The sequence below is a fragment of the Onychomys torridus genome, chromosome 11 (genome assembly GCF_903995425.1).
Source record: "Onychomys torridus chromosome 11, mOncTor1.1, whole genome shotgun sequence".
NCBI lineage: Eukaryota > Metazoa > Chordata > Mammalia > Rodentia > Cricetidae > Onychomys > Onychomys torridus.
This window is the reverse complement of record NC_050453.1, coordinates 49,788,083-49,813,159: the sequence shown is the minus strand read 5'-3', so window position 1 is coordinate 49,813,159 and position 25,077 is coordinate 49,788,083. Positions and strand designations below refer to the sequence as shown.

Here is a 25,077-nt window from a genome sequence, read left to right as displayed (position 1 = left end):
TCACAAACTTCAGCCCCTTTGGAATTTGTACTGTAAGGTACAATAAGGCATCTTTGAAAAATATGCACATAACCTTTTAGTTTCGATTTATTGGCTCCCAACACCATGATGATTTCATATTGTGAAGAAATGAATCCCCAAATAAAAGACAAAATTTTATACCCCAATAGCAAAGTAAACAATATAAATGAAAAAGTGAGTCACACATAGTAACCGCTTAGACTCATCACAAAGATTTTACATGTAGAAGGTATGTGTGATATAGGAGGTCAATTATGGACATCCTACTAGGAAAATTTTATAGCTCAATTGTCTCTTAAGAACATATTTTCATACAGCTCATGTTACAGTATAATTGCTTATACCATGACTATTAAGTTTATATACTAATTCAAGTTATTTTGAGCATATCTGTAGAATACATAGAGACATAATTTAAAGAGCAAAGGTTTGAAAACAAGTTATCTGTGCTATGGCTGCTAAATTTCTTTAACGAGAAAAGGTCATGAGTTGCCTAGTATAGAAAAATGTTACAGTGTTTGTAGGATGAAGCTAGCTTCTTTTTCCTTCTCTGTTAATTCCTCTTTGTAAGTATGCTATAAATTGTGCTGCAGTATTTGCGAGCTCATTATGTTTGGAATGCATTTCATCGGGAACTAGAAATCAATTTATGGCTTGCTTTCTGCTTCATTTCTCCTTTCATTTTCATTTTGTATCTTTTCCTAAATTTGTTAACACTTGCAATGTGCCATCTTCCGCTTGAACTTGTGGGTAGCAATCAAGAGCTTTCGGGCTGAACAGTTTTGAGAAGTTTTTGGTACATTTCAGACTTCAAAAATCTGGGATAAGAATCCATTTCCATATGCATATACACAATCTTTTGAGCCTCTTCAAAGCATGTTTGAGTGGGTTCTTGAATGCTTTTGATGATAGCTTCTCTTGTTGTACTGTCAATGTTAATCTGAAAAATGAAATGATAGGTTAAGCACAATCAAATATGTATGTCTGCAATGGAATGCTTTAATTACTACTCTCCTTTGCAAAATAACAGCATAGTTTGGGGTGCAGTTTTCATAGGTATCTAAAAGGACTTTTAGGAAGTGAAGTCTTTGCTCTTTTTAAAAGTAAAAATCTGCCTTTAGCATTCCAGAGCAATAAAGAAAGCATGTAATCCACAGTCAGGGAACTCTGGAAACCACTGCTGATCTGGGAGATGCCGGTGGCTTGTTAGTGGTAGTCTGCCAAAATAGAAGTTTATGAATTGGAGGGCTCTTTTTATAGTCAAAAGGAAGTTGGTGGTTGCTTTCAGATTTACCTTCCTTAATAGTCACAAATGCTGTGTTGGCCCAACAAGTCCTGAAATGGGAAGTAAGTGAGGAGAAGTGAAGAAGAGCTAGAGGGAGGAAGTGGTTATCTCAGAAGACTAGAAATTTCCATAAGGGTTTGTGGGAACAACTGAATGGTATAGGGTTATGCGGAGTGACAGAAATCTCATATGCTATCCTCTACCCTTGCATTTAACATGAACTGTAATTTTTGGTTGTCTGTCTGTCAGGAGTCTCAGTGTTGGACAGCATAAGTGACAGCAGTAATGGCAACATAGACATCATCTGAGTTTGTGGGTTTACACCGACGTGGGGTGGCACGCAGCACCAACGCCACTGAGGAAGTGCTCACACCCATTCATGGCATTTCAAGTTTATGCTGCCGGAGAATTCTGCCAATGACCCCTTGGTTCTTTTTAACTCTGCTGGGAATTGAGATAAGCTAATGGGTAGAGGACTTTGGGTCAAGTAGCTCACCTTTGAATCCTAATGCTGCTACTTAATGATGGTACCACACAGGGGGAATTCATTAAGTTCATTAAGTTATCTAACTCTTAGGTGTTGTGACTGAAACATAAGATTAGTAATTCTTTTTCTTTTTCCAGACAGGATTTCTCTATATAGTGCTGACTGTCCTGGATCTCACTCTGTAGACCAGGCTGGCCTTGAACTCACACAGATCCACCTGCCTCTGCTTCCTCAGTGCTGGGATTAAAGGTGTGCACCATCACCACCTGGCAGATTAGTAATTCTTAGTTTACATAATTTTTAGGAGATGTTGGGATAGACTATGTCTGGCATGTAATGATGCTCGAGTTATTAGTATTTTCTAAGGGATATCCCAACTGCCATGTCCCACCACTGTTACCTCTCTAGGTGACTGTGGCTGGATGTAGATATTGTAAAGCTTCTTTGCTCTAGAAATTCTGCCCCTCCGTGAGGCAATTTTCTTGTAGGTTTCACATGCCATCCAGAATTTAATGTTTTCGTCACTGTGCTCCAATTTTAAATATGCTGTGTATACTATTGGACCATCTAAAATCAGAAAAATGATTGTTTTCATGGATTAACAGTTATTAAACATTTAAGTAATAATTTTTTTTTTCCAGAGCTGAGGACCGAACCCAGGGCCTTGTGCTTGCTAGGCAAGTGATCTACCACTGAGCTAAATCCCCAACCCTTAAGTAATAATTTATACAGTTTAATACAGAAGCCTGAAGAAGAGCTCCAAAGATACAGAACAAGTAAGTGGATATCTTCTAACAGAGACTTTATTAGCCCCACATTCAGGTCTCTATACATCTGAAGCATGTTTAACGTTGCTGCCAGTTGGTGAAGTTACCCCTTTGTTCTGAGTCACTTCAGTGGAAAATGTTTGTCAGTTCAGATGTGCCTATGACAGAAAGGCCAGAAGATGTCCTAAGGACCCACACAAATGGCTTAAGCTACCTAGGCAGGCAGAACTCTCCCCATAAAGTTATATAATATATTTAGGACCTCACAACCAGCTGATAGGTAAGAACTAGGTTAAGAATCTGGCATGTCAGGGTTGGTAGGAAACTATTCAAGCTATGTATGAGTGATACTTTGATGAGACAGAGTTGTCTGGAGTGTTTCTCAGTGTCCAATCAGCAGGAGAACAGGAAGATGAAGAATTGAACATCATATTCATAGTTTATTGTTCAAACCAGAAATAAGGGCCAAGTAAGGAATGGAATCTAGAGGGACGTTGGACATCGTCTCAGAACCTTACCCAGGGCAATGTGTTGTGCTGAGCATAACCATCAGACGACACTCAGTGCTAAGATGGTTATCTTCAGCTCTGGTCTTGAACAGCCTCTAGGGTGAGTAGAAGAGCAGAGTGGAAGGCTTTTATTCAGACCCCATTTTTCAGGAGCTTGTGCTTCTCCTGAGTGTAACTTGTTGCTCATCATCCCTGGGAGTGTCAAGCAGCCTCGAGGTTTGAGATGAATGCTTTGAGATTGGCACTACACTTCTGGTGACTGTGAAATCTTTTGTCATATCTGAGACATTTGATTGCTAAATGATAAAATGACAAAGTAACTTCCCATTGATGTTAATAAGATTGTGCTTAGTCAGACTGAATACAAAACCACTCACAGACTGAGAGTGTGAATTTTTTTCCTTTTACAACAAGTGCATCATTTAATGTTTGCAAGTTGATGAGTTTTAAGGTCAATATCTGTTCATGAACCTGTTATCACAAGTTGTTCCACCAGTGCCCATTCACTCCTAAAGTACAGGATTTAGCTAGCAAAAATTGGTATCATTAACTGTCATGAGAAATAGTGATAATCAAATGGAACAGAAGTGATGAGTAAAGTCATATTTTCCTGGATGTTCATACAAGACATTATTAGATCAATTTCCTAGCACTAGAAAATCAGGCTATGTGCTCCCTTGATTTTCACTGATTATATTAGCAGTGATATAGGAAGAAAGACAACATTCTATATTAAAGGAAAATGACACAGATAGAGGTATCTACAATTTATAAAGACACCAGGATTGGAGAAGACTGGTATCTGTGAGAAATATAGCATGCAAAGGACACACAGACCTAGAGCATGGCTCACTGTGATGTGGGCAGGTGCAGCCTGCAGTACAATGGATGGGAGAGGTTGGAAGGAAACTTCACCTTGGCTAAGAATACAGATCAGATGAGGGCACAGAATATCTAATCATGTAGCCTAGGAAGTGACCTAGGTTACATATTACTACCCAGTGGAAAATACATTATAACTTATATCTCAAAGAAGAAGTTAGTTTTCCTGCTGCTGTGACTTTGTGATAGTCCTTGCCTTGGGATAAGCATTGAAAATTGGGAGCAGAGAACACAGTTGTGGTTATTGGTGCTTCTGCCAGAGAAATAGCCAACGCCATGTGCAAAGTTAAAAACAAAACAAAAAGCCATTACTGCATTAATAAGACAAATCGAAAGCCCAAAATTTCCAGTGCACACTGAAATAAAGTCTTGTTACAAATGAAAGAATTTATATAGTTGCTACTTAGAGGAATTTTGAGTGAAGACTTGGGTAGGAATAGAAAATGAGGGCTTTGAAATGAGAAAATAAGATATAAATCAGAAAACAGATACTGGTGAAGTCCACAGGTATGAGATGATTCCAGCCCAGTTGGATGGTTAGGTGGATGGGTGGGTGGGATGGGGTAGGAATACAGTCTGGAAACCAGTATTAGGTTGTATATTATATCTGAATTTGTATGTATCATATTAATTCTTACTCCAGAACCCACCTGTACCTACCCCTGCCTTCTCTAGCCTTCTTGTGTGAGAGATAAACATCTTTTTCTCTTTGGCTAGAATAATGGCTTCACAACTCCTAATGTAGTCACATCTCTGGCCAATGAAACTTCTGAATTATTTTCTTTTTGCATTTCCTAAATTACAGTATACTATATGTGATAGATGAAACATCCTGAGTGTAGGTATTTGCTGCAGCGGTACCTACTATTCTTCCCAGTTATTTCCTGGTCCTCTCATGAGAGCGTCACATTTCCACTTCCCACGCCTCTGCACTGACCACTGGGTTTGTGCTAGCCAGTGAGGGTCATGCACAGGGGTGTTTTACGGAGGAAGCAGAAGGCTCTTCCCTCATGTGACTCTTTTTTCCCTTGTCACGAGGGGAATCAATATAGAAGGAATCTGCTCTGTTAGCCTAATGCCAGAACTAAGGCATGGAACAGAGTTGAAACTGACCTCAGTTGTCATATATCATGAATGAGAAGAGAGCCTTCTTTATTATAATCAACAGGGAATTTTAGGGTCTTTATTATTGCATCGTAATTTTGAAAAAGCTGACCCAGACTACTGGAGCCTAGACATTACTCTAGGGTGCAGAGTGAGGAGGCTTACAAAATCAGTTTATCTTGCAGACATTTGTGTACATCAGGCGAGTTTTGGTCCGAGAACACTGACTACTGAACTCCCCTGGTTTCCTAAATATGCACTGTTGGTTGTCAAACAGACCTAGGGTGAAGAGAATCTATAACTCCAATGACTACATTGTGTTCTATTATACTTGTTAACTTGCTCCCATTATCAGCCCATTCCACTGAGAGGCTGGAAGAATCAGGACTGCAGGCTGTACAGGTCCTATATACTGGCAAACGTCAGTGGCTGGTGGATAAATGTTTTATAACCTCAGCTTCTGTGCCCTTCGTGCATTTTAAAGGACTCTCTTATAGGTCTTAAAAAGTGAGGTAGGCTCTAATCATTCCACCCACGGGAGGTACTGAAGATTGGAAGGTTCTAACTGTACATGACGGCTTTTCATTTTCTCACAGTGGAGGGAAAAGTGCTAGCTGAACAGCGATGTCTAAAAACGGCCCTTTCTTTTCTTTCTTTTTTTTCATCCTGCTGGGTTAAAACCGTGCATGAGAAATTGAAGACAAGAAGTGCTAAAAGGAAAGGGCCAAGGCAAAAGTTGCACAGTAATGTAACCCGGGATGAAGGTAACCACGGCAACAGCAGTGGTTAGCGCAGATTAGAAGCTGCCAATCCCCTGTGGGTGGCAGGGAATCTCCCACAGAAGAAGAGAGCTGAGACCCTGCACAGGGCGGAGCCACAAGATCCATCAGTAACTTCCCAAGTCAGCTCTGCACCACTGCATCAATAAAGACACTCCCACCAGCCCGATCCCTTATCAGTCTGGAGAGGTTTCATTGCCTCAAGCAGCTCGCCAAAGGAATATAAAGTACGTTTAAGTGTAATTTTGACCCAAAGTAAAGGATGAATGCCCGCTCTTATTTTGAACCCCTGCCTATCCGGAGAATATTGGTGCCGGACCCGCTGAACAGGTCTCGGGAAAGCCCACAGCTGTACTTTCTGAGTTAAAATGATCATTGCAAATTTCAAATGATCACTCAGCAAACTGCCATTTCCCTTATATCCTAGCCCTAGAATTTTCCAGAAGAGTTATGTTGACTCCTTTTGTACTGGCTAAATTTTTTCTGGGCTCTCTTATATTTTTGCTTTCTTCAGTGCTTTACATTTCCCTGTTGCTCTTACCATGCTATTCCTTTCTCCTCTCTGCCATGGCGTCCTCATTGTTGGCTGTCCTCACCAGAGGAGCATGTTGCCATGTTTCCCCAATGCAACTAAAACAATTCTTGATCCCACACTCCGTCCTGCTACTGACCACGTCTCCTTCCCAGCTCTGTTATTCTCTCTCTCTCTCCGTGTGTGTGTGTGTGTGTGTGTGTGTGTGTGTGTGTGTGTGTGTGTGTACACAGGTGTATCTTTCAATGGTCTGGAACTGGCTAAGCAGGTGGTGGCCCACAGGCTATAGCAGTTTACCTGTATCTGCCTTTCCTGTACTGGGATTGTAAGTATGCACAACTATGCCAAGGTGTTTTTCTTTGAAAAAATGTAGGCTCTGTGTCTACATTTATCCACATTTATGGTGGATCTGACTAGACCCTTTGCATACAGGAGACAGTTGTGTAGCTTGGTCTGTTTGAGGAGCCCCTGGCAGTGGGATCAAGATCTATCTCTGGTGCATGAGCTGGCTTTTTGGAGCTCATTACCTACGGTGGGGGTGGGACACCTTGCTCACCACTGATGCAGGGGAGAGGGGCTTGGTCCTGCCTCAACTGAATGTGCCAGGCTTTGCTGACTCCCCATGGGAGGCCTTACATTTTTGTAAGAGGGGATGCAGGGTTGGGGCGGGGGGGGGGGTCGGGGCAGGGGAAGGCTGAGGTGAGTGGAAGGAGGGATGAGAGAGGGATCTGTGGTTGGTATGTAAAGTGAATTAAAAAAATTTTCTTAAATAAAAAAATATGGGCTCTTGGGACTGAACTAAGGTCCTCATACTTGCAAAATGAGCATTTTACTGACTGAGTTATTTTTATAAAGCCTCCTTTCTGTTTTTCTTTAAAGTCTATTTTTATTTTTAACTGACATATAGGACAGTACTTAGGCTGAATATCACATGTGTACAACATACTATGTGTACTGTGTGTAATGATTAAATTAGAGTAAACATATCACTTCAGACATGTATTATTTGGGAGTATTCAAAATGTTTTCTCCTACATATTTTGAAATACTCAATTACTGGTCTTCAAACATAGTTATCATAATGTGTTACATTAGAAGTTTTTTACAGACCTTGAAAGAACAATACTCACATTAATATGGAAAAACAAAAAACCAGGATAGCTGAGACAATCCTGTAACATAAAAGAACTTTTGGAGGTCTATGATAAAAGCCCATGTAGTTTGATTTGCATTTTTTTTTTCTTTGAGACAGGGTTTCTCTGTGTAGCTTTGTGCCTTTCCTGGATCTCACTCTGTAGACCAGGCTGGCCTTGAAATCACAGAGATCCGCCTGCCTCTGCCTCCCAAGTGCTGGGATTAAAGGTGTGCGGCACCGCCGCCTGGCTTGCATTTACCTCCTGGCTTGCATTTCTTTGAGACTCAGTGACAGTGAGCCTTTTTTCATACTGTTACCAACCATTTGTGCATTTTCTTTTGGGAAATGTCCTTACAAGTAATTTATCCATTTTAAATTAGATTTTGTTGTTATTATTATTTTTACTGTTGAATTGCTTTCTTATATATGCTGGAAATCAATCCCTCTTTTAATGAATAGTTTGATTTTATCCATCCTTTAGGATGTATTCTTACTTTCTTGACTGTTCCCTTGGCTGTATTGAAGCCTTTCAGTTTGGTATAATCGGGTTTGTCAGTTTTTGCTTTTGTTATGTGTGTGTGTGTGTGTGTGTGTGTGTGTGTGTGTGTGTGTGTTAAATACATAAACTTGTGCTATACATAAATTTTGAAGTATTTCTCCTATGTTTTCTTCTAGTAGTTTTATGTAGTTACATTCAGGTCTTTTGAGTTGTTATCTGCATATGATAAGAAAGAGAGGCCAAGTTTCCTCTACATTTAGATAATCTATTTTTAATCTCCTCAGAAGCACCAGTTAAAGATTACTTACTTTCTCTAATGTGTGTTCTTATTGCTTTTATTATGAAAAATCAGTTGGCTGGAAAGTTAATTTATTTCTGAAATGTTCCATTCTATTCTGTAAGATTCCAGACCTGTTTCCATACCAGCACCTTGCTGTTCAGACGGTATCAATCCCTCTCAAGTGTGTTTTGAAGTCTGGTGTTATAATGCCTCTGCTTTTGGTTTATTTGTTTTCTGTTCCTGGTTAGTTTGACAATTTGGGTCTTTTATGGTTCCATGGAAATTCTAGAAGTGTTTTTATTTAATTATGGGAAATATAATAGATAATTTGATATGGAACTTTAAGAAAGATGGATTTTTACAATTTCCAAAATTCCAAACATTATGGATGCCTAGTTTTAGTCCACTGTGATCAGAGAAGATAATACAATGATTTCAAATTATTAAATTTTGTTGAGAGTTGGCTGTGCAGCCCAACATGCAAAATATTCTGGAGCATGCCATATATGATAATAAGAAATTTTGTAGCTTTTGTATTTTGTAGCTCTTTGATGTAATGACCTATAAACGTTTGTTCATCAGTCTGTATTATAGTCTAGTTCCAATGCTTGTTTGTCAATTTTTGTCCATTGTTAAAAGTAGAGCACAGTGGAGTCTACCTCCCCAAGGAAAACTTCATAGATTCAATTGTTCCAGCTTTGGGTACACATATATTTACATTTTTTCTTTTTGCTATCTCATATTGTTATATAGTGATCACTTTGTTTCTTTCCATTGCTTTGTATTTCAAGCATGTTCTTTCTCTCACATATGTAACTATTCTTGCTTGGTTCTGGTTTCCATGCTCATGGTTTATCTTTTCCTTCCTTTACTTTTAGTCTTTGTAACATCTCTTTGCTGCTAAAGTAACTTTCTTGAAGGAAATATACTGTTGAGTCTAGCTACATGTGTTATTTTTTTTTAAACTACTCTATTCTATTAGCCTATATAGTTTAGTTGGGGGATTTAATCTGTTTATAATTGGTACTGTTAACGATGAATAAAGACAATTTTGTCATTTTTTTCTGGTTTTATGTATCTTTTCGTTTCTTCCTCTCTTGTGCACTTTTGTGAACTTGGTGGTGTCTTTGTCCTGATAGAGTTAGTGTCTTCTTTCACTTTTACATTTTCACTCCATTTTGTGGAGGTTTTGTAGTTTTGTGCATTTTTATAGTGGTAGCCACACTTCTCCTACTAGAAACTACTCCCTTGAACATCTCTTATAGAGCTGAGGAAATGCTGACAAATTTCTTGAGTTTTATCTAGAGAAGTTTTTACTTCTCTTTCATCTTTGAAGGATAGCTTTGCTGGGTATAGTATTTTTGGCTGAAAGTTTTCTTTCTCAGCTTTGAGTTTATTTTGCCATCTTCTCCTGGTCTGTAAGATAACTATTGATAAACCTGCTGTTAGTTGGGTGGGAATTCCTTTCTATGTGACTTGCTGCTTCTAGGAAAGAGCTGTTTATTTATTTACTTGCTTACACATAAAAAATACTTAACACACATATATACATGTGCACATATATGTACATACACAGATGCACACACATACACATACTTCTCTCTCTCTCTCACACACACACACACACACACACAAATAGTAATGGGAACTAAATGCACAGCCTTTTGTATGATACACCAGATCCATACCACTGATCTTTGGAGATAGCCTCTTCTAGTTTATGGAATTCTATTTTCTTTCTAATTTTGACAGTTTGACTACAACATATTTTGTTACAAAGGAAAACACAAAGACTTCTAGCCAATCGCTGTTCAATCTCTATTCTTTTATCTTCTCAATTTCACATCAAAATTTATATAAATTACATTATATATCCTACCTTGCTCCCATCATGCACTGTAAATGCTTCTGTTGAGGTGTCAAGGGCTTCTGTGTTATACCCGATGGGCCCTGCTCTGACTTGATTTCTCTCCAGTCCTCACAGTTCAAGGCCCTTTTCCTGAGAGAACTGTTGCCTTTGGCTTCTGTGGTAATACACTCTTTTTATTCATCATTAATTCACTAGATGTTCCTTTTGCCGCCCCTGGCTCTTGTTCCTGAACTCTGGAGTATCACCATGTACCCAAGCACCACCGCTCTGGCTTTCTTCTTTATCTTAACTCCTCCAGCAATCTTTTGGACCCATAGCTTTTATGAGCATCTAGATGCTAATTATTTCCAAGTGTGTCTGCTCTCCTGAGTTCTGGTCTGAGCTGGTTTCTTGAAATATCCCTCTAACTAGTTTCCCTTTGTTTTTCTTCAGAAAAGAGCTGGCAAGATCTTTTAAAAATATATTGATTTTTTTTTTTTTTTTTTTTTTTTTGGTTAGTGTTCAGGGTAAGGTCATTCACATGGCCTCATGAGGCCTTTTGAAGCTGACATATTAAACTTTATTTTAGTTATTTGCAGATACCAATCTCACATCGTCGGACCTTTCAGATGTGTTTCCCGCTACTTGGCTTCATATCCAAAGACCTCAGCACAGATGTCTGCTTCTTATGACTCATCTCTTTGTTCCAATCTTATCCCTTCTGACAGTTTTATTCTGTCAGAGATTCTGGCCATTCTACTCCTTCTGACAATTTTGTTCTCTGTCCATAATTCTCAGTTGAATTATTGTAGTCTTGCACCTTCTTTCCATATCACTTGATTTTACTTTTTTAAAAGCACTTACCACTTTATGGAATTATCTGCCCATTGGTCTGCTTGTTCTTTGTCTCCTCTGTTTAAGTGGAGTACGTGGGCTGAGTACATATATACCCCTTTCATCTCATTGCCATCCCTATGTTGTTCCCAGATACATGGTAGGATTGTTTGAATCATCCAAGTGATCTTTTTATTTGAATAAAACCAAATATATCAGTGAATAACTCCCATTGTTATCTTTTGAAAATTAGTTTGCTCCCAGGGATAGGAGGTGAAGACACATGTACTATAGACACAGGACCTCCTTGCAGAGTGGCTTCATGGTACAAGAAGGCACCATGCAAGCTTCCAAAGGAGGGAAGCAACCAACAGTCCTACCCAGTTATGACACCTATGCACCATAACAGTGATCAGTGAAGCATGATAATTCTAAGGGTTCAGTGGTGCAACACATACCCTTGGCAATAACCAACATCTTTCTAGTTGGATTTATGACCCACACAAGAAGAGGTATACCTTGCCTGGTACTGGAAACCTAGCCAATAACCCCGGGCTAATGAAGTCATGGATCCTGGAGGAGAAACTACAACTGCTAATTTATTACGCCTACATTCTAAATATTTGTGCTTATACCCACAGATAAATGTAGTCCTCAGCCCTCATCAAGGAAACTTTTCTTTGCAGCAGACAGAGACCACTGCAGAAAACCACAACCATTCAAAATGCTGAGTTCCGGAGCCCAGTCCCAGTGGATACATCGACTGTACAATTCCCCTGCCCAAGTGTCAGCTATCACTTCAGAAGAGGTGGCAGAAAGATGGTAACAGCTGGAGGAACAGTGAGTTTGCAGTGGTTTTGCATCTCCTAGGAATTTCAGAAGCTACACCCATAAAGTCTCACCAGCACGACTGCTTATACACGAGCTGAGCAAGGACAACATCAACAGATGTACTGAACTGAATGGGGGGGAAGCCCAGTGAGGCCTCAACTCTAGGCAAAGAACTTCTGACAACAAAGAATGCTGCAAGCTAGACAGATAGACTTCCCTGGGAATAGCAAAGTAACAAATTGGTTACCCAATACCAAAGGGTCAGCCCTGGAAACACACACACACACACACACACACACACACACACACGCACACACACACACACACACACACACGCACACACGCACACACACACACACGCACACACACACACACACACACACAGGTAGCATTGTACAAATTGAACAGCTTGCATTTATGCATTTAAAGAATATATATGCATGTGTGTATATAGCAATAGTTAGTGAAAAAGACACCATGAATTTGAAAGAAATAAATGGGGAGGCCATATGGCTTGGAGGAAGTAAAGGGAAAGGGGATATGATGTAACTGTATTATAATATAAAAAATAAAAGAAATAATAAAAAGGAATCCATTACTAAAAAGACAAAAAGAAAATTGGTTAATTATCTAATGTATTTATGTGTCTTCTGTATCTTCTGGCATTATAGATTCTCATTATTTTAAAAAATTTGACCTTTGTAGTTTGAAGACTTCTGGGATTTTACGTGATTTTGGTCTTCTATGATTTCAAATGTTCCTTTCTGTATCTTTCTTTGCATTTATTCATCTCATATAGTGTTTAGTAACCAGAAACACCCACACAACTACACTTTTCCCTTTTCATGTGAGCGAAGCCTGATGCCTTAATAGCAATTTTGGATTCAGTGGCAAAGTCTAGGTTTCTAACATTTGAAGGAAAATCTTAGATAAGTCTCACGTATTTTCTTGGATAGATGAAAAAAATTTTCCTTACATCTTTATATTCTTATTACTTATGAAAAAATGTTTTCTAAAAACTTAGATGTTTAAAAGATGAAAAAATTTCAGTCATCTGTAGACTTTTAACATCTGTAGAGTATTTCCTGCTTCTTTCATTGTGGATGGTTTTTAAATGACACTGACTTTCACATCAAACATCAAGGAATCAACACACAGTATTGCTTCATTTGAAAGACATCCATTTATCTATACCAGGCTTACTCTTAAATAATTTCCTGTATTAAAACTACTGCCAGTCAGCCCTTTATGTGGCCTTGAGAATTTTTTTTTGTCAAAAGATATTATTTTTGAAAAGTATTTTTCTTGCCTTTGGAATTTCATTCATGGTACTTGTAAAAGTTGGTTTGATAACTACTTTCTATCTTTCCAAAGTTTATCATAAATGGTGATCCTTTTCATTCTTTTTAAAGGGACTTTCAGATTTCTCAAAACATTTTTTCTGTGCAATTTTATTTGTATGATAGACTGATGGGATTTTCCCCAAGCATGTTACTTGATAACTAAAACAGGCTTAGTATGTACTCAGTAAGTGAATATATACACATTAGTTTTAAAAAGTATCATCTATGTTTTGAAAACTTGTTTGCCAGCAGCTTATCACTGAATAACATCTAGAATGTATTTAGGTTACAAACATTCCTAATTTTGAATCACCACCTGACTGTGTAGTTCTCTTCTCAACTTGGTCCTTTTCCTCTTTTCTTCTTCTTTCTCCTCCTCCTCTTCTTCCTCCTCCCTTTTTTTCATTTTCTTCTTCTTTTCTTCCTCCTCCTCCTTCTTTTTCTTTTTCCCTTACTCCTCTTCCCCCTCTTTCTTGTTCTTCTCTTTTCAAAATTGTGTTTTTAACTTAAATAGAACTGTACCACTTTCCACCCTCCCTTTCCATTTAGTCCCTCCCAGCTCAGCTAACCTTCCTTGAATCCCTTCCATCTTCCGCTTTTTCCTTGATTATTATTGCATTCACATATATGTGTACATGCATATATACTACACCTACACACATACACTGCTGGGTCCATATTCGTTGCTTGTGTGTAAATGATTTCAAGGATGATCATTCTTCATTGGACAAACCAATCCAAGGGGCTCATCCCTGGTAGAGACTATTTCTCCTTCCATCAGTTATTAGTGGTCTATGGTTCTTTGTCTATGGATGGGACCCCACCACATTTTCCTCCTTCCATGTTAACATGAAATGGTTCTGATTTTGGCAAGAAATGCATTAAAGTACAGAAAGTGGCACTTCAATGTTGGTGGCAGCCAAAAGCACTCTTGCAGGACCTAAGTCCCACTCAACAGGAGGGAAATCATGCCTGGTACTGGAAACCTAGCCTGTGTCCTAGGATAAGGAGGCCATAGACCTTAAAAAAACAAAACAAAAGAAAAGAAAAAAACAAAAAAAAAAACCCATTGCCACTAATTGTTTTAGGCCAGCATAATTATTTCCTACCTTCTAAATATTATCCTTATACTCATGGGTAAGTATCACTAACACCCCTCATTGAAGCAACATCTCTTTACAGCAAATGACAGAGACCCAACTACACACAACATAGATATTAATAGGGTTTGGTCAGCACAGCCTCAACAGATACATTTACATCACAGTTCCTGCACCTGTGGCTCCGGGAACATTGCAGAAGAGGAAGAAGGAAGATTGTAAGAGCCAGAATACCAGGAAGTCTGCTATGAAACAGTCTCTCCTAGAAATGACTGACTGCACAAACTTGGTCCTTTCCAATTCCCACTTTTTAGAAAGCCCTGGAATTTAATGGCATTGTGTTGAATATAACTATTACTTAATGGTTTTCCAACACATATTTCCTATGTTATTTTCTCATCATATCCTTATCCCCATGTGAGTTTAATGATCTGTGTATTCTTTTTCCCCCCGGCTTTTCTTCCTTCCTTCCTTCCTTCCTTCCTTCCTTCCTTCCTTCCTTCCTTTCTTCCTTTCTTTTTTTGGTTTTTTGAGACAGGGTTTCTCTGTGTAGCTTTTCACCTTTCCTGGAACTCACTCTGTAGACCAGGCTGACCTTGAACTCACAGAGATCTGCTTGCCTCTGCCTCCCGAGTGCTGGGATTAAAGGTCTATGCTACTACTGCCTGGCCTGAGGCTGTGTTTTAGTCTCTGTAACAATAGCAGTTTACATCTTTTGGTTTACCAGACACGTTTTCTAGCGTTCTTTGTTAAACACACTCATTCTCTAAAACATGTAGTGTTTGCTTTCTTAGTTTTTCTAGTTGACGGGTCCTATCTGTAGAATGACTTATTATTTTTTTTATCACTTTTTAATTATTTGACTGTAGAATTTGAAAATGAACTTCATGCTGATTAGATTTCATGCTCCCACTGGCCTTTTTAGGATCCATGTGATGCTGTCTCACCCTCCCCTTTTCTGTAGACTTTGCTTAGCCTTAGGACACTCTCTCTAAATTGCCCAGTCCACCTACGGCATTGCTCACTTGATACTCTGTTCATTTTATCAAGTCCTCAGCACTGGCACCTACATTTTATATAATGTATCTTGGTGTGTTGATAGTTTCCTATTAATATTTGTCTTTCATTGAACTCTAATACATGTCTACTTAGGTAGAAATGACACTTCGAGCCTCTCAGTGGGGTGTGAAATGAACAAGCAATATCCATTCTTCAAAGAATTTTATGGTTTATTGAGCAAGCTACTTTGGAAATAAACTCCTTACCCAAACTGATGGCAATTAAAGGCAGAATAAATAATGTACTAACAAAATAGAAGAGGAAAAATATTTCTAAATCATTTCATAGGAAAGATGGAACTTGAGTTTTAATTTTAAGTGTGTGCAGGATTGGGTGAGAAAAAACTGACACCAAGTAGAAGCCTGTAGCAGGAGAGTCACTGATGCATAAGTAGGGGATGGAGCACACCGGTGGAGGGTCTGTTACAGAAAGGACACAGCTGGGTGTACATTGTAGAAAACACGTTGGGTTAGGGAATCATGGATCCTGAATACTAAGAGTTTGATCTTTTGGTAGGAATGAGAGATTAAAATGACTATACTCAGAGATGTGTACTTTATTGCTAATAAGAGTAAATGGCAACCATTTTCTGCTCTGGCTGTATAGTGCACCAAACTCTGTCTTTTGTGTTCAGTCAGTACAATAGTGTTGAATAGAGAGATGACATTATTCCCACTTTGTGGAAGAGATGTCTGTAACTCTGAAAGTGAGATTAACCGGGCAATGTTGCAAAGATGGGTTAGGGCTGGTATTAAAACTGTTTGGAGAAGACTCAATACAGCTGATTTAACAGGCAAGGTTTTCTTCTCCTTCAATTTAAGTGCCCTAAAATTTAGTCCAAAGATATAAAATTTAATTCATGATCATGCTGGCAAGTTACACCAGAGAACTATGAGTAATACTTGATATGTAAAAGGCATAGTTCAAACCTTCTTGCAAATAAATAAATAAAGAAACTATGATGTGTACATTTTCAGTGGGATGGCTTACAACTAAAAATGAATGCTTAGATGGTGCCCAGGTCTGGAGATGCACAACACCAAGGAAGGAGTCTCAGAGTCAGAGCTAGAAGGACTAAGGAATTCTTATAGAAGAAGCCAAGAGCCAAGGGTTCATGCCTCCTACCATTGCTCTGTGAGTCAGAAATAACAGATGCAGTGCTAAAGAATGTTCTGGAGGCAGTGAGAGCAGGTAGAGTCCTAGGAACACAGAGATCCCCATGAATGTTGGGATGTACTCAGTCAATAATAACCCTACACACCCACTAATTAAAACATCGTAGGAGCATGGTTAACTCCTGTTCCTAATCAGGACATCTGGAAAAAAAAAAAACATTTTCACAGAGAATCTCACACAAGGAAGTCCCTAGTAAAGAGATAAGCCCACAGACAAAAATTACCAAACATTTGATGGTAATAGCCCTGTCAGAAAGGAACTAATCGTAGTAGAATTTTCTTTAAGTAACCTCTTTTTTAGTGTTTTTAAATTTTTTTTTTAAAACTTATCTTCTGGTTATCATTTTCTATCACCTACCATTTTCTGTTCCCAACACAATAGACATTCCCCTGAGTGCCCATTATCCTTCATATTAACTGTATTGCGCTTCTAAACTTATATTTTCATCTGCCTACATCACTATGATCTTTCATTTGTTTCATTTGAATTCTCATGCTTGTGCCATTGCACATGGGACCACAGGACTCCAAGACTGAAGAACTCCGAGGAATTTTAGAGCATCATGGCTCAAATTGGTTCTTGCTTTTGAAAGCACTTAGAACAGCAACTTTTTAAATAGTTTCCAAGCACTAACTTTAGCCAGCGATGGGAAGGCAGTGTATTTCAGTATGTGTTACTATTTCAGCATATTCCCAATGGGTTTTACACGTATGCTTGTGAAGAATAAATACCCTCAGTGACTAATCTTGTTTTAATTAACACCAAGGAAAATAACGGTGGTTGGCATGACAGACTATTTTCAGGTTTTCCTTTTTTATCTGTGTCAGTTGCCACTCAGGAGATGGCAAGCAGGGCCACTTACACTTGTCACCTGGCACCCCCCACCCCATAGGAATGAAACAAGCCTCTTCTTCAAAGATGACATATACATCATACTCACATTTTGTAGCCATCAGACTTTCCAAAGATTGGGCCCATCCTAAAACCTCTTCTAAAGTAAGGCTTTGAAAAGAAACAAAAGCTGTGATTAGGCTCACATGCTATCAATGTTTTGCTGAACTAAGTAGGTATGTGCAACCCTGAGAATAATAGCAAAATATAATTACACTGCTTATTGCCCTTTGACCCTTTATGTTCTAGCCTTTCACTGAGTTCTTAAACTCTAAAAAATGTAAGAGGTATATACTTGAGAATATAAAATAAATATTGAAGATAGGAACAATAGTTGTATAATCTCCTCATTTCAAGTTTTCTATTAGAAGTGTGGTAGATTTAGCCTTTGTTATGTATTTGTGTTTTTAACTAAAAATTTATATTTTGCATACATAGTTTCCATGTGTATGCTCTTCTTATACACATTTTATATGTGATTACTATGGTCTTACTCCTTAACTTATAAATTAATCACCTTTAGATCATCTATGTAGTATAATAGTCTACAAAGGGCATTCTGGAGCTTTTATAGTCTAAAAAATTTTGAGTATTCTTCTTTTTCACCATTAAAACTACATGCAGCCAAGCTTGCCCGCCCATGTAGCTGTGGTAATTTTGTAGATGAATAGAAGCACACTGAAAACAGATAAAAGGCACGCACTTTGAAAGTTCCAGATGCAGATTTGCACGTTGCCTCTAAATGATTGTCTCATGTTCCTCTGCCACTGTCACAATGCACCCACTTACCAATTAATGCCAGTTTACCTTCAAAGCTTATGCACACATTCTCATGTAATGTCATGTCTATTATGTTTTTACTTTCTTATTTGATAGGTGTGTATTTATATATTGAACTTTAAAGGCCTTAACACTAATGAAGGTAGAATATGTCAAGTTGCATTAGACTTAAACAGAATAAACAAAGGCACATTTGGAAGATGTCTGTGAAAGGCGCTGGCTTGAAGGTTCCATTTCTGTTTCTCTTGGTGAGCTTCATGAGGTGACTGATAAGTGATTCTACTTTCTCATGACAAATAACTTTATTTCTCTGTATCAAAGTCACCAATATGTTCATTGCTACTCAGCTTCTGCTTTGCATGTTTCTTCCTGCCTTTAGCACCAGTATAATCTAAGAAAGCTGAAGAAGAAAGCAAGACCTACTCCTTTTGGTTTCTGTTGAATCAGCCTACGTGTTAATTCTTCAGGTGTGACCATCAGCAGTAACTGGTTATGAATGTAACGAAAGATTTAAAAAGTGAAATAGTGCATAACATAGAACAATATTAGTCCTGTAACAGCTCTGATGGTCCTGCCAGCTCCGTGTAGACTTTCCCATCAGCCAGCCTCGAGGTGCATTGTGTTCAGTGCACTCAAAAACGTTTCCATGAAAACTATTTCTGACTCACTGTCCTTTTCCCTCACTGGAATTTCAGAAAGAATAAGCTAAAATAATGTTTTCAATCTATCGAAGTAGGACGTGCAAGGCAGGTTTTTTGCATACTTTTCTATCTCACTGGTTCCCATTGTAGAGGAAAGATTGAAATCTCCAGTGAGGGGAGACAACGTCAACTGTGTTGTGAAATTGTTACCAAGAGAATGCCTTTGCCTGCAAGATTGATAGATTTACAGATACAGACCATGGTTGGAGATACTGGGTTATTTGAACTTCATTTCTGCTTTTGCTTACCTTCTCTCTCAGAGTATTCGTGTTTGCCCATGAGATGGTATACTCTGCGTTATGTGAAGATTATTTTTAAGCACTTTTGCCCCTAGGTCAGCCTGAGTTTCCTGGCCTGCGTTCTTCTTTTTGGTGTCACTTTTTTTTTTTCTGGACAAGTAGGTGGTAAAAAGCAATCAGACATGAAGACATTTTGAAGCCCATGGCATTGATGCTTAGAGTCTGAGGGCTGGGGGATCCAATCCCAATGTTGGACTTAATACATCTTCACACCTTAGTTTTGTTATTATCTCTCTGTCTGACAAAGTTATGATGAATGAAAAGCTCCTATCAAATGACCTCAAACAGCCTTCAATGAATATGAATTCTCTTTTCCTGGATTCCTCCTTTCTATGGAGTATATACTAGACAGACAACAGGAAGTCCAAGTTCTGATTGTGGTAGGCCACAGGGATCATCAGTGAAAGAAAGCTGGTCCCAGTCAATTATATCTTTGTCCATGCATGCAACTCCATAGTTCACAAAGTTGAATTAGTCACTAGAATGCTGAGCATCGGGTTTTGCCACCCATCACTACAGCTAACTTTTTTCACCAAGCAGTAGCTTGGGACCTTTTGAGACCTTCTCTACTTCAGTGGTAGGTCAGGCTGGTCAAGAGCTCTGACCTACAAGGATGTGTTCAGAATTGAGGTCTCCACTTGACCTAGGTTAGTTATGTATGGTTAATCTAACAGGGGTCTTCAACCTGTGAATTCTTTGTGATAAATCTAATTGTTTTGTTATTCTTTCAGTCATACTTTCTATTTTAAACTATTTGCAGATCTCAGAAAAAGGCTGGATCTTTATACTATAACTTATCCCAGTGCTTTGGGAGGCTTAGGCAGTATGATCACAAGTTTGGGTGTGGCATGGCCTGGCCTGCATTTAGAGCAAGGAAGCAGCAAATTTCCCTGCATTTAGAAAAAAACTGGAAGCTTGGTAAGCTTCCATTCTTGTAAACTCCATGAAGAAATGAAGGTGTCTGGCATCTCTTAAGAAGGTGTTAGTTGTGAAATATATTGGATTAAAAAATTCCTTTAATATAAACAGCACTAAACTGTTTTTAAAAAGAATATTTGTAATAGTCTCTAAAACATCAAAGTTGCTGAGTTCTTAAGTGTACACCATGAATAATGGAAATGAATTTTAGTGCTTCTCTGTTGGAGTTTCTCATGTGTACACATAAATTTTACCTTCTCAGCAAAATATATTTAGAACATAGTTAAATATGTATGTACCTATTTATCATGTGACTAAAAATTCTTTAAAATGGTTATGACATTCAAAAGCTACTTACTTTGAGGGGAACCTCTTAGATTCAGCTCTGCACAGCTTACAAATCCAACAGATATGCCTGCTCATTTTTCTAAAAACAAAAGCGTATAGGTATATAATTTAGTCATGTAAAATGACTGCCTGATGAGTCAATTTTCTAAGAACATATAAAATTATAAACCTCCAAAAAAGGATGAATTCTTAAAGTTAACAGAAGTCACTGTGGGTCACAGAGGAAGAAGGAATAAAATGACTCACCTCATACATATTTCATAAGAATATAGGTGATTATATTTCTCTGTGACTTTGGAATTCTTCTTACCCACCAATTCATTAACAATAGGGTTTTTTAAAAGAAAGTTCTCTGAAAGATGTATTTTAATGAGAACCCAATGACAATGAATTCCTCAACTTCTAAGGTTTCCTTTTTGGGACAATTCTTATTTTTAGAATGCTCCCTAAATATATGAAGGGAAAATTGCCTCTTTGTAATTAGTCAAATAAAATAGCATAAACAGCCAAACAAAACTCCTTAAGAATGAATTCTAAGAAGAATAGTTTTTACATAAACTTAGGCATTTTGGACATTGTAACTTTGAAAGTCTGGCAGAGTTGACTCAGTCTAGGCTGAGTGTATATATAGCAACACATGTCACAGTTGGTTTATAACTTGGGACTTGGAGAAAAAAAACCTAAAAAACATGCTAGGGATAATTGAATACATGTTTTATACAGAATCTTGAAATAGTTTGGTAGCTATACATAAGTAGTTGTGTGAAGTGAATCACTGAGGATCAATCGTGAGCTTTTACGAATTTATCAACTCATTCCAAGGGTCATCTGAGCTACTATCCTCTGCCAAGCTCAGTGCCTGTGAGTGATCTCCAGAGACCCCATTCTTCTCTTCCTATCTTTACGGGCAAGCCATGAAAAAAACACCCTGTGGGATTTGTTAGAGGGGCTGTGTATATCTGCAGGAGGAGAACTGAGTCAGACTTGAGAACAGTCAGTGAAGCCATACCAGTAATGTAACATCTGATCGGGAATCAATGGGATATTCAGAGAAGTGCTGAATGGAGGAGGGATTGCTTAGGCAAAGGTTAGGAAGTAATGGTCAGCTGAAGAAAAGAACTGGCTTGTCTAGGATGAAAAAGGGAGAGATCTTGGAAGAAAAGGATAGAGAGTTAAGACTTGCCCCCAAATCATCTTTGGATGTATCTTTAGAGAGAAAGAATGGAAACAATTTTACCTGAGAGATTTGCCTTGAAAATAAAGTTGGGTATTTTGTAAAGACTTAAGAAAAGTAAAAAAATATAATGACATGTCTTGGGACAGAGTGTGAACTGAAAAGATAGCCTAAGACGACTGTCACATACATATACATCTCAGTAAGACTGTGAGAAAGGAGCCCACTAGACAAAAATCAGAACAATACTGCATCATGAGTACCAAAGAACATGCTTATTATTGATGAACTCATCATTCATGGTTGAGTTTCAGAAAAAGATATCCATTGTACACTAACATTCACAGATCATTTAAAAGCCAACATGTATTGTAAAAGACTTGTACAGTTTTAAACAATCAAGATTTGGAAGTGTAAAAAAAAAATGAATAATCATTTTGGTGTTAAAGCCAAAAAGAGAGTAAGAGAGCAAATGATTTAAAGATGTTGTTATGCTTGTTAACAAGAGTGCTATTAATGACCAAAGTAAAGCAGAGCAGGCAGCAATAATGTAGAGAAAGTAACAGAATGGAGTGCTAGTTCCCCAGACACCATGTTTTGTGGAAGCTGCTGAAGACTGACCCAATAGAGAGACCCAGGAAGGACTCTGCTACTTGACTATTCTAGCTTGTGTGTTTGTAGTGTGCGCCAGTGAACTCTTCAGTGTGACTGTGAATTTGGTAAAAGATGTCCATGGGTAGAGGTAGAAGACATGAGAGAAGTGTTTGAAAAAGAATAAGCATCGTGCAGCTAAACAGATGTACACGAGGGAGCAAATGGGAGGGAGGGAAGTTAACCAGTTAGCTAAGCCTCTTTTGATTGTAGATATGGTAATGTAAGTAGTAAGGAAGGTTTATTATGGGGCTATGTGTGTATGCGGCTAGATTCTAGATGACCTGAAATTCAGGAATGAACCATTGCATTCTAAATTGTTGATAATAGTCCTGAAGTTTCAAAATCTCAAAGTGGTGAAAATAGAATTTTTTTTTTTTGGAAAGATAAACCTGACTAAAGATGATTGATAATATTTGAGGCTATGAGAACTGTGGCATTGGCTGGTTTATTTATGATAATCCTGTGTATAATTGGGTCCTGAACTCTATTAGTGAAGCCAAATTTCCATCCTCAATGGCTCTTGCTTATTCTTGAACATCCTCACTGTCAATGTAAGTGTTCATCCTTGTCTCCTACAAGGACTCACTATTTCTTCTTGAACTGGCGATTTTTGTTTCATTTGTCTGTCCGCTTCATCTACTAGAGCCATGCTTATCCATTTTCAAATTCTCGTCATCTCTGTAACTCTGTGTCTTTTATAGATTCTATAGCTGTGATGTATAGCTCAGTAGCTATAATGGGATCAGACAAAACCACAACGGTCAGGCTGCAACCCCCATTGAGGTCACATGCACACTGAAGGCACTTTGTACTAGTGCTCAGGGGTTTCCCAGAGCCCCCGGGAGCAGAGTATATTCAGATAGCTCAGGGTTCTGAAACTAGAATAACACACACTTTAGTTGAGGCTTTTATTAGCTGTGTGACCTTGGGCATGTTAATTTACCTCTCAGATGATCTATTTCCTTTTTCTCTGAAATGGAACAATGAAGATTAGAAAAATAGGAGCATGCAAAGCCTGTTTCTGTTCCAGTTTGTCCAACCTTCAGCTTCTTGTACTCTGACACTCAGGAAGTATGTCCCAAGCTCCTTTGTAGGAAGGAAGTACACATCCTACCAGAGTATATTCCATCTTTCTTTTTAAATTTCCACTCAGATGAACACTTTTCCTTATTAATGTTGCTCTTTCTTCTACATGTAAATATACTCTCTGTAAATCCTGTTTCTTTTAATTTTTTTAGAATTGCTATCTCATTTCTGGTTATTGTTTTTAGTAATTAGGTTAAAGATTGAGTTAGCTGGGTAGCAACAGTTATTTAGAATCTTCCAGGAAAATAGGTCATACCAGAGGTCAGAAGCCACGAGATAGGATTTGCGTGGTCAGAAGTGTGAGTGCTGGAGTGGAAAGGTGAGCGGGGAGAGTTCTCTTAGGTTGTCCTCTTGGAGATGACTGTGTGTGTTGTCTCTGCTATCAAAATGCATGGTTCGAAGGGAGGCAGGAGGCTGAGATCCATGGGGGTGCCCTTGCCAAGCTGCAGGACCCCAAGATGCTATGTGTCCCATGTATGGTCCTGATTTTTCTAATACTGGCAAAGCTCTGTCTAGTTCAACAATATCCTTGTGCTCAGTTAGGTGGTTGATACAGAACAACGTTCTATGGTACAAGCTGTTCACTAGTGAGCAATATCTGAAGGGTCTGAAGTGTAGCTGTAAATATACATACACTAAGTACATATACATGTTGTTCAAAGTTCTAACTTACCTGCTCTGTGTTGTTTCAAATGTTATTTGATAAACATGTGTAAGCAGTTGTTTTTTATGTTGCTTCAGATTCCAAATCATACTTGATTTGTTAGATTACAGAATACAAATAGAATGCAATGTCTTAAATTACCAATGGTTAAATTGCAGAAAATATTTAGTGAAATAATTATGCCAAAGATGTATTACACAGAGAATAGATAGAGCATAGAAGGAAGTGTTTGTGTTTTATGATATCTTCTGGCTTTCAGTCCCCAGAAAGCTGGAACCTGATGGATGTTGTCTTAGCACTATAGGTCTGCTCCCAAGTCTGCCGCAGACCTTCAGTTCTTTCTTGACCATTAAGATTTCCCCCTGGCAGTAGGATCAAGACCCATCCCTGGTGCATGAGTTGGCTTTCTCGAGCCCATTACCATGGTGGAACACTTTGCACAGCCTTGATACAGGGGAGAGGCTTGGACCTGCCTCAACTGAATGTACCAGGCTTTGCTGACTCCCCATTGGAGGCCTTACCTTTTTGGAGGAGGGAATGGGGGTGGGTTGCAGGGGAGAGGCTGAGGGGGTAAGGGAGTAAGGAAGAGTGGGATCAATGGTTGGTATGTAAAATGAGTAAAAAATTTCTTAGTAAAGAAAAAAAAAGATTTCCAGAACAGAATGTCCACCCACATGCCCATGTGCCTCCATACTGATTTCTATTAGATTCATTATCATCAGGCACCACACCTTTGCTGGGATGAAGGAGAACACTTTTATACCTCATTATGTTCTCTAGATTTAAGCAAAGAGGTAAGTCACAAATATTTAATTATAAAAAAATGGTCAGATTGACCAATTGAGTTTATTCTCTCTTCCAACCAAAACTCTTGTAAAAGGAGAGGCAAAGAATACACAAGACTTAAATGTGAAGGAAAAAAGATTAAAAAGGAAAGGAAAAGTGGCAAAATATTTCAAAGTAGTCTTGGAAGATGGGAAGCAGATGGAGAGCAAAGTTAAAATTTGCAAACCTCTAAAATGAGAAGAATAAATGCAGATTTTGGAAATTCATTTGACCAAATGAAGAGCATATAATTTGTAGTCTGAGG

At 38.4% G+C, this 25,077-nt stretch overlaps 1 protein-coding gene across 1 annotated transcript; it reads right to left on the bottom strand.

The window, feature by feature from the left end:
* Positions 1-628: 628 nt before the first annotated feature.
* Rgs13 (regulator of G protein signaling 13) lies at positions 629-20,484 on the bottom strand. The gene is made up of 4 exons (XM_036203090.1): positions 20,420-20,484; positions 17,413-17,474; positions 2,194-2,360; positions 629-961 (listed from the first exon to the last, which is right to left on the bottom strand). The coding sequence occupies exons 1-4, from the start codon at positions 20,482-20,484 to the stop codon at positions 779-781; spliced, it is 477 nt and encodes a 158-aa protein (XP_036058983.1). The 3' UTR covers positions 629-778.
* Positions 20,485-25,077: the final 4,593 nt, after the last annotated feature.

Bases quoted from the DNA above. Each gene is read 5' to 3' on its own strand.
- Rgs13 (XM_036203090.1), bottom strand. From the start codon at position 20,484: ATGAGCAGGCATATCTGTTGGATTTGTAAGCTGTGCAGAGCTGAATCT. The intron at 2,361-17,412 runs GTGAGTATGATG...TTCTGATTTTAG, and splicing joins AAGTCTGATGGCTACAAAAT to ATGGTCCAATAGTATACACA. The intron at 962-2,193 runs GTAACAGTGGTG...TTCATTTTTCAG, and splicing joins AGCCACAGTCACCTAGAGAG to ATTAACATTGACAGTACAAC.